General features: G+C 33.2%; 1 protein-coding gene across 2 annotated transcripts; it reads right to left on the minus strand.

The window, feature by feature from the left end:
* Nucleotides 1-1,970: 1,970 nt before the first annotated feature.
* Nucleotides 1,971-7,961, minus strand: LOC106755382 (mitotic checkpoint serine/threonine-protein kinase BUB1). 2 transcript variants are annotated; one of them, XM_014637529.2, is made up of 14 exons: nt 7,828-7,961; nt 7,594-7,732; nt 6,456-6,613; nt 6,293-6,383; nt 6,078-6,188; nt 5,897-5,984; nt 5,428-5,531; nt 5,259-5,330; nt 5,094-5,183; nt 4,855-5,012; nt 4,278-4,332; nt 3,012-3,146; nt 2,802-2,923; nt 1,971-2,587 (listed from the first exon to the last, which is right to left on the minus strand). In XM_014637529.2, exons 1-14 carry the CDS (start codon nt 7,908-7,910, stop codon nt 2,398-2,400), a joined length of 1,596 nt encoding a protein of 531 aa, XP_014493015.1. In that variant the 5' UTR covers nt 7,911-7,961; the 3' UTR covers nt 1,971-2,397. The 2 variants fall into 2 exon arrangements, with proteins under 2 accessions (XP_014493015.1, XP_022634006.1); XM_022778285.1 differs by lacking the exons at nt 7,594-7,732; nt 7,828-7,961 and adding an exon at nt 7,422-7,556 and having other exon boundaries at nt 5,894-5,984.
* Between the last annotated feature and the right edge of the window lie 2,226 nt (nt 7,962-10,187).

Consider the following 10,187-nt stretch of genomic DNA (forward strand, 5'->3'; position numbering starts at 1 on the left):
TTTATTATTTTGTATTTGCATCTAACTTTTAATTTTATAAAATGGAAATGGTAGAAGTACTAATATTGAAGTTTCCTGTTAATTTTATATTTTGTAGTATGTTACAAATTCAAATATGAAGGTGAATGCTCCATTAATGTAGAGAGAGAAAGAGAAAGATGGTTAAGGATAGTGGGGGAGGTGTAGGGTATTTTTGGAATAAAGAAAATAGTGAGGAGGTGTAGAATATTTTTGAAATAAATTAAATTAATAGGGAGGTACAGGTCCCACTTGGGGAGGTACAGGTCCCACTTGGGGAGGTGTAGGGAGCAACACCCGTTTGAAAAAGATTGTTGGTCTACGAGAAAAGAGAACAAGAGTCCAGATGCATAACAGAGAAAAAAAAACCCATAATGAAAACTAGAGGGCAAGAGAAATTATCTGAATGAATATTGAATTACTTTGGTTGTTACCAAATACACATGGAGTGACCATAATATATAGCCAAGCACCACAAATAGTTAAAACAGAAAAGAAAACTGAACACAACAACTAAAGACTGAACGAAATATAGCAGTTGAAGTCTGAACGAAACATATTAACACAACACAAGTACAAGATCGAACAATCACTAATAGATGAAGGTCAAACATAGTTAAAGACCAAACACTCACAAATAAATATTGAGTCTAACTAACAAATGATATAAACGTAGTTGTGCTGAAGTGGGTTTGCGAAGGAATTAAGTCTAAAAAACTTTATATTACATATTTGAAAATATATATATTTAAAAATAACTTTCAAATTGTACAATATAAAAATGCCTTTTGAATTTTATAATCTAAAACATGTAACATGTAGAAGTAGAATTTAAGTTCATAAATAGATGATTAAGAGATGCCGACAACAAGAGAGTAATCGCAAGGAGGACAATTTTGTCCTTTAGACACCCATGAAGGTGCAAGAGGAACCATGATACATATAAAAAAGTGTTGAAATTCCCTTAGAGTATTCTTGCTAAAAAAAGCTTGAAGTAGGTTAGGAGAAAGTAAAATAAATAAATAGGATAAAAATAGATTATTAGTAAAGTTATAAACTTGATCATCAAGAAGGCCTGTGGCTAGCCTGGTGACCTCCATTGCACTTTGGAAGGATGTGAGACTAAGGTCTTAGAATAAGAAAAAGAACTTGTTTAGTTGCATATAAATATTAGAGGTAAAGATAAAAATAGAAAAAAAAGTAGAGATAGACGGAAATTAACACTATTTTCTTTAAAAAAAATATCTTTAATCTATCCCTATTATGTATTTCTTTATCAGTTTTTATCCCTCATCTTATCCAAAGTTTAGTATTTTATAGAACCCAAGTTATCTTCCTTATGTGGTGTGCTAAATAGTCGACATGTCAACTACAGCGCATAATTATAATTAATTCACTAAAAGGTAACTAATCTAGTCAGTAATATCAAATTTATCTGTAATTATAATATTTTTCAAAACTACTTATAAATAATTATAACTAATAAAAAATAACAAGTAAATTTCGAAAGTCGAAGTCCTGAACCCTTCCATAGCTTCGAAGGAGAAAAGAAAGAGACATTTCATAACATCTAAAATAATTTAAAATGTTTGGTTCAAAAAATAATTCATACGAGATAGTTAAAACTCTTATAAGAACAATAAAATTTAATGCAGATGAAATAAATATTAGTCAACTTATAGTCAACATGCACCCATATTTCCTTGTTGGTAAGAGCGTTCATTGTCTATGGAGAGATTAGGGAACGGAGAAACTTGTCAAAATTCTTGACACTGGGAGCGTTTTTCAGTTCATATCAATTGATTAGACACTGAATGCTTTGATTTAGACACTTTTATAAACTTGGTGCACCAAGTGGATCCAGCATAGCGTACAAATAAAAGAACAAGTATCACATATATAGAGATTTAAAAGAACAAAGAACTTTATAGTTTATTTGAACATGTTGCATGTTGTAAACAATAAACGTAACGCAATATACAATTATACAACTGTCAAACTAACTGTATACAATACAATACAATACATTTGCACACATGCACGAACCCATTACTTAAAAAGGGTCAAATTTCTGACCTTAATCAAACTACAGAGAATGAAAGAAAAAGAATTAAAGGGGCTAATGCATGCTTATACACAAAAGATGAGCTTGTCACTATAGTGGATAAGAGTGCATCCAGTCTTAACTAACTAAAACATGGTCTGTTCCTTAGCTAATGAGCATGTGCTACAAGACTTAAAAAAAGAAAGGACGTTTACCTTCTAAATCTCTCTTTGATTGCTTGCATTGTGCATTTATTTACTTCCTTCACAACAATAATATAAGAGGTGACTAGTAGACGGTTACAACAGAAGTGTGGATGTAATAATCTTGAAACATTATGCAGAACACATGGAAGCCCTTTGCCTTGAGAGTAACCCCTTTAGTTTCCTTATAAGCTGGGGATTGGAGCCCATATAGTCTTGGAAGGACTTCTTCAAGTCATGAAGCAAACTACTATCATCATCATGGGGGTATTGGTTTAGCATTTTAGTGAAGAAATTCTTCCAGAGCTCAATGTTCCAGTAACTGTTTTTTCCAACAAGAAAAATATCAGAATGAGAAAGGAAGTTAAAGATAAAAGTAAGAGGGAAAAGCACTTTTGTTGTGGCATTAAATTTTCCAAATTAACTCTAGTATCCAGGAAACTAGAAAGATGCAAGTTTCACATAACGACCCCCTTATAAAAAAATAGCTGTGATAAACAAAAGTGATAATTGCATACATGACAAAAGGAAAATACCGTTTAAAGGGTAGTCTGGGAAGATACACGTAGCCCCCATCAGACTTTTCTTTTTTGACGACTTCCATATAGGAACCATGCAACATCACATGAACAATACCGCAAAGGCCATATGCGTCTACCTGTTTGCAGGTGATAAAAAAGGGAAACTCAAAAGCAGTAAATAATGAGTTCCATTGCATTTGTAGTGCAATTTAAGACGTGACTTGCCTGAAATTTCCACGGCTTGTTCTCTAGCATCTCAATGCAGCGAAAACCAGAAGTTCTGCAATCACCCTTAAATACCGTGTGATCTGGAAAGAGTTGCAGATCAATCCCTCTTCCCCAGTCAACAAGACAAACACCCTACAATATAGAACAATACGACCTGTCGATTTATAAAACCAACGAAAAGAATTTGTCCATTGCATAGCGAATTGAGTTAAACAGAAAAAATGCCAATAAAAAGGCTATCAACCTTTGGCAAAGCATTGACTTAAGGACAAGGCTCCACACACAAGCTCCACCAGTCTTTTTCAAGACATTTAAATAGAAGCTCACTCATGCAGAAACGACTAGTGATGCTAAGTGATTCTACGTGAAATTAAGTGTTTTGCAAGCAATAGTATAGTAAAGCCTCCGTAAGCGCAAGATAAGTATACCAGAGTGACCTTTATTTGTAAAAATTTCACTTTGTAACCTCTAACAAGGAGTGTTCATAGTTTATATCCTCTCTTCAGAGAGTTTTCCTTGTAACCTTTTTTATTGTAGCCAAGAGTGGTAGTAATAAAATATACAAGAAAAACAAAAGCGGTTTAATTTTAAAAAATACTTGTTCTTTATCTTAGAAGAGATAGATAAATAGTTAGGAGTGGTTTTGTATATTTGGTGTAAACCAGAAGTGACAATGATAAACCTGTAATCAAGCTTTAATTAATGAAACCTTTTACATGTTGTAACCTCTAACAAGGAGTGTTCATAGTTTATATTCTCTCTTCAGAGAGTTTTCCTTGTAACCTTTTTTATTGTAGCCAAGAGTGGTAGTAATAAAATATACAGGAAAAACAAAAGCGGTTTAATGTTAAAATATACTTGTTCTTTATCTTAGGAGAGATAGATAAATAGTTAGGAGTGGTTTTGTATATTTGGTGTAAACCAGAAGTGACAATGATAAACTTGTAATCAAGCTTTAATTAATGAAACCTTTTACATGTTGTAAAGGAAAACAAGATACAACCCAGTTTCGGTTGAACCAGTATAAAACTTGTATTTCATTGTTTCGTCTATTATTACTCTTGTACCAATTGTCGGCTATCGTTTTCAAGCTTTGCAAAAACCCTCTTGAAACGCTTTCCATCTATTTTATGATCAACCCCAAAGTCTGTAATCATCATCCTATTTCAAAAATGTTTCAAAGCATTTTTAAAAGTTCTATTCAATTCCCCTTTCTAGAGCTAACATGTTATTTCAATTGTATTCATCCAGATAAAAACTAACCTCATCACACCAAGGACCACTTCGGTTCAAGAACCCATCTTCAGTAAGGTCACTCCTGAAAAATTGTTAGAAATGTAATTAGAACCATCCATAAAAGCAAATCATGTAACCAACTTGGGACAACGCACGGTTACTAGAGCCTGCATTGCACATCGTACAATGCTCATCAAATAAAAGACTTTCAAAAAATTGCAACCAAGTCTTGTCATGAAATATGGCAAACATGTTTATATGATTATATTGATGATGCTTTCAATTTTCCTCCGGTAGATTATGCTTGGGTAATACCTAAAATCCTTAGATCCAAGGTATAAAATAACAAGGACGCAAATAATGGTTCGAAACCCCCCTCCTTTAGATACATTAATCGTACCATCATAAATTAAGAATTGAGAAACAACTTTAAGATTACACTCTTGCAAGGTACAAACAAACAAATGAAGGAAGGAAATGTAGAAATGGATAATTTGGAAAGAATGAAAAAGTTTTGAAGTATTAGAATACTGATTGTACAACCATGAGGTTTGTGAGAAGAAGTAACGTGAGCATGAACTGTGCATAAGCTGCTTAAATTTACCTAGCATATCGAATTAGCAGATTATCAGGCTTGAAATCACCATGAATCAAGCCAACACCATGCAAAGTTTCAACCATCTGTAACATTTCAATAGTGTAATAAATGCATAACACTTCTTCCATGGATTTTCCCAGGACCACATATGAGTTCACCACATCCTGCATAGTATTTTCAGTTGAAGATTAATACCAAATGACATTGAAATAAATAAGGAAAATCACAGGAAATAAATGACGGACCTGTAGTGTCCCATTAGCTAAATAGTCACAAATGAGTATACTACAGTCAGAATAGAGATGAATTCCGTGAGCGAAACCATAACTTGACCTCTGCTAAAGCAAAAGTCAGAATTATCAGATGCTCATAGAAAAAGTGGGTCAATAGTATAGTTGACAACAACACACCTCTCTATCTAAGATGCGCAGATCAAGCTGACGATAAATGTAAAATTCCCACGGGAAAGCTGGTTTTTGTATCTGCCATTTAAGGGTTAATGGTTCAAAATACGTCTAAATTCTAATGAGACAATGGGTCTTCAATTGGGAGAAAAATTATTTGAAAGGTCATCATCACCTTTAGAGCAACAACATTGTCAGGATCACTGTTGACATTAGCCTTATATACTTGGGCAAAACCTCCCTGTCCAGCACATCCCTTGATAAGGTACTTCATTCCACCTGTAATGTCATGATAAGGACAAAGGAGTAATTTTGTTGTTAGTAAAATAAATTGAAGGTCGCATATGAAGAACCAGCTTATAGAAAAATAAGTAAGACTCTAGTATAAACCATTTTGACACATTTATCCACGCACACACACTTATATATACACAGAGACACGCTCGCGCCAATAATTGGGTGATTGTTGTGCTCGACATTAATAGGAACTAAATCGATTTTTTATTCATCTTTCCAGGACAATAACACTGACTTTTACTTTTTAGGAACAAATGTCACCTGACTCCAAGTTTTCCAAGAACCAAAATTTTCTTTTATTCTCAGATTTCAGATAATAAATACGATAGGACTAAACAGTGAACAACCTATCTCAATAACTTTATTCCTTGATGAATTCTTCAACGCAGATAAGGCCACTTTTCCTGAGTATGGTTTAGCGCTTGAACGGTACCCCTGAAAGCGTCTTGAAGGAAGCATAAGGGAACTGAATCTTTGTCACATGTGTTAAATCAAGGCGAATAGATATCAAAGGATTAAACTTCTCACATCAAATTTCATAAGTAAAGGATGTATTGTCTTTAACAGGCTATCCATGGTGGAAGTATCCCAAGGATTAATGCCACAATTTTCCAATTTCGTGGATTCTATATCATCAACCTGAACTCGTACATAATATAACAACCCTTGAATTAGTAATTAGAAATCTCAAAATTGAACTGAAAATTTTGTTTTTTAAGTGAGAGATTGTTCCAATATGGTACCTTCAGGTTTGAAGCAGCATTCTGTATTTCAGACATTCTATTGAGAAACAAGGAATGCGCCTTCCTCAACCACTCAACTGGCTTCGCATTCCTATCGAACATAGACCCAAACAGTAAATCAAAATTACATTATTATTCAACTTGCAATATCAACAAAACCAACCTGCCAATCCCAAGCTGATAGATGGAGAGAGCATCACGCAATCTTCCCTTCAACTCAAATAAACTCGCAGACCAAACATAAAGTGAAGAATTATTGGCACATATATTACTGTCCAGCATTTCTTTGAAAACACCGGCAAAATCATCACTAACTCCCATCTGCACAAAGAAACCAACATAACCAAGATGAACCCTTCCAAAAGTTCCTCAAAAGTAACAACATTCCACGTCAAATCCTAGCTCTTAAACCATTATAAACTTCCAACAATATAAATGAATTCCCCAATTACTACATGGGCGTAACCACAAGTTACTATCTTAGTTGCAAATTGCAAATCTAGTTAGATTAATGCATTAAGATCCATTCAGACAAAACTTATGTGCGAAAATGTTAAAATAAACTTATAAAAGAAAATAGAAAATGTGTGTAAATCAACTTAAGCTCTATTTAAATAAAGTTGTCCCCAAACAGTTATAACATAAGAAAATAAAATGAAAGAAATGTCTCCTAAAAATTGAAACTGGTTTATGAAAAAGCTAGTTTCTAGAATCTTTTTACTTAACTACTCATCCAAAATTTATTTTAATTTTTTTATGCTTAATTTTATCTTAGATAAGAAACTTAATTCATTTTATTTTCTGCTGTTTTACTAAAGTACTTATTCCATAATTCATCCAAAGTGTATATTGTTGAGTTTCAATCTTCAGAGAAGTTCTTTCATCTCAAATATGTTTGTTTAAACTATTGTTCGGAGAAGACTTATATTTTAATGAAATAATAACTTGTCAGAAATTTTTACACCTTTATGTAAACTCTTTAAGAAAGCAGAAACAGAATCTACAATATTCAGAGAACAGTTTTTTTTTTTTTCTGCTTCTTATTTCCAATATCATTATTTTTAAGCACAAACAACCCAAAATCTACCAAATCTAAAGTACACAAGTTGAGAGAAAAAATGTAACTTACTTCGCTTCTTACATGCTGCTTTTATACAAGTTTTTGTCCATAAATTGATCTAAATAAAACCTAAGACACTGCAATTAACTAGGTTAATCACTGTTGCTTGTTGAATTGTTAAGTCTGTGTGCACTATAACCTAGATCGAAGAACTATTTTTCTCAAAGAGAGAGGGAATTACATAGATGAGCCAGATCTTGAGGAATCTGACGTCGTTTCGATACCGGTCATTGTTCTTGAAGTTTCTGATGCAATCTCCGAGTAAGTTACTGAGATTTGGAGTGGAATCACCCGAAGCTTCTAGGGCTTTCTTGATAGACCTGAATTCACAAAAAAGAAAAAAAAAATACACATTAAATTAATGAGATTGTGGAACTTTGTGTCTGCAAAGAGTTCCAGAGAGAAAGGGATGAACCAAAGAAAGGGTACGAGAGGATCCTCAGGTGAATTAACCGCAATTGTGAAACCAGGTGAATGGCTGAGCGCGGTGGTGATCATGGAGTTGAACCTTGAACTCACACAGAATCTGATAACTGAGAGTAGAAGCGGGCGGGAGCAGCACAAATTTGAATTTACATGCTTTTTTATAATTAAAAAAAGTTTGGAGGTCTCAGTAATTTTTTTTTCACTGAAAACAACCCAATGTTAAGAGAATAATAATCAAATAGAACTTTTGAGTTAGGAAAAATATTTAGTTAGGTATATATTTTACGTTTATATAAAAAATAATAACATTTACAAGAATTTTATTTTTATTGCTTTTATTTTAATTTCATTAACGAATAATTAGACGTATATTTAACTTTTAATAACAACTATCTGTATTATCACCAAAAAATTACCCTTAATATTAGGTTTAAATAATAACTTAAGTATCTATTTTTATTGAATTTATTTAATATAATTTCTTTTTTTTTTCAAACAAATTGATGTCAAATTTTATCAATTTAGTCATTTTTAATAATTTTGCTTAAATATATCTAGGGTAATGATATATGGACACTTTTTTTTAACAATTTTTTACACTGATATGTGTCAAAAGATTATTGGTTTAGTTGCCAGGATTTTTAAAATAAAAAAAAGTAATATGAAAAGTTCATTTTTAGGGATTTGCTTTTGTGATTTTGTTTATAGGGTTTAATTTGCGTCTTTGTTGTCCGATTACAGGAGGAGCTTTGTTTGTAGAACCATCATTCCATCGTTGTTTGTGTCAAAGTTTCGTCATTCCTTGGCCGTAGGTTTTGGTCTTTGTCTTCTGGTATAGGTTTTGGGTCCTTTTGGCAGTGTCAATGTTTCTAAGTTTTCATATTTCAAGTAGTCATTCATGCTGACTCGTGTTGGGTCAGCCTGTTGCACCTGTTGCGTCAGTTGCGCTAATTGTGTTTGTTGTCTTTGTAGAATATGTGCTATCTGTTCAAATGTTTATGCGAGCTCAACCGTAGTATTGAAAAGAGTATGTGTTCTTGTCGGGTTCAACATTAGTTTTACATAACACAAACATATAAGACCACCAATCACACAAAATATCATAATCACACAACAAAGTTAGTCAAACTCAACCCTCAAAAGTCCCAAAAATGTTTTTGAAAACATGATTCTGATACCAAATGTAACACCCAAAATTTTGAGATGCCACGAGTTTACAAAAACTATTGAAAACTTAGCTTTGATACCATTTCTATATATAGGTTAGATTAAAACTTTTATTTATTATAACCAAATTTGGAAAAATTCATGAATCAAAGGTAACTATAAACCGTTCATAAAATCTCATTACAAAACTATTAGCTTTGAAGTTAAAATCCCATATTTCTCTCATGTATCTCCTCACTCAACTTCGCTTTAGCTGCATCTATAACAACATCTACTCTCGTACAAGTACGATCATCGTAGGTGGAAAACACAACCACAACATGTAAGGATGAGCTAACAGAAACGAGTTATATAACATACATAAGTATTGAACATAATCTTAGAATAAAATTTACGAAAGTACATATATGAATATACCTACACACATCTTCACATGACCTCGCATCAAATCATTAAGAGTGTCACCTCCCACCACTCTCTTAAAGAGCTTCGCCGGGCCGATACACTTTACTCCATTATTATACAATCAAACTTCCCACCACTCTCTAGAAGGCTTCACCGGCAAGTACACCACTTCCCACCACTCTCTTAGAGCTTCCCCAGGCAAGTATATGCTTTCCACCACCTTCTTGGGCTTCACCGGACAAGTATACACTCCCCACAACTATATTATCAGAGAGCTTCACCAAGCAAGTTCCAATGCTACTCCCACCACTCTTCCAGGAGCTTCACTGAACACCACACAAACATAAAACCCAGTTCCCACAAGAAATAAGCAGTATCACATATTAACATTTCCAAACCATTATTTAAACAAGTTTCATACACGAACATGATCATCTACAAACACAAAATATTGCAATCCATTATATTATATATCTACCCAAGTCAACAAAAAAAAATAATAACTAGTCAAATACATTTAATATATGCACCCCTTAATCTCTAAACAAAGGAAAATGATACTTTGACACCTTCTAGATGACAAACTTTTTACACCTGACACGTGTCACGTTGTCATTGGTCAACGTTTAAGAAGAAATAAAAAATAAAAAATGACGTGGATTAGTGGAGGGGTCTGAAAGAAAGGAGAAGGAAACATTCGCAATTCAAATTTCAATTTCAGAGATTTTGAGAAAGAAACCCTAGAGAGAGAGACTCTCCCTTCCAACGAGAAAATCC

This window comes from Vigna radiata, unplaced genomic scaffold, assembly GCF_000741045.1.
Source record: "Vigna radiata var. radiata cultivar VC1973A unplaced genomic scaffold, Vradiata_ver6 scaffold_253, whole genome shotgun sequence".
Classification (NCBI taxonomy): domain Eukaryota; kingdom Viridiplantae; phylum Streptophyta; class Magnoliopsida; order Fabales; family Fabaceae; genus Vigna; species Vigna radiata.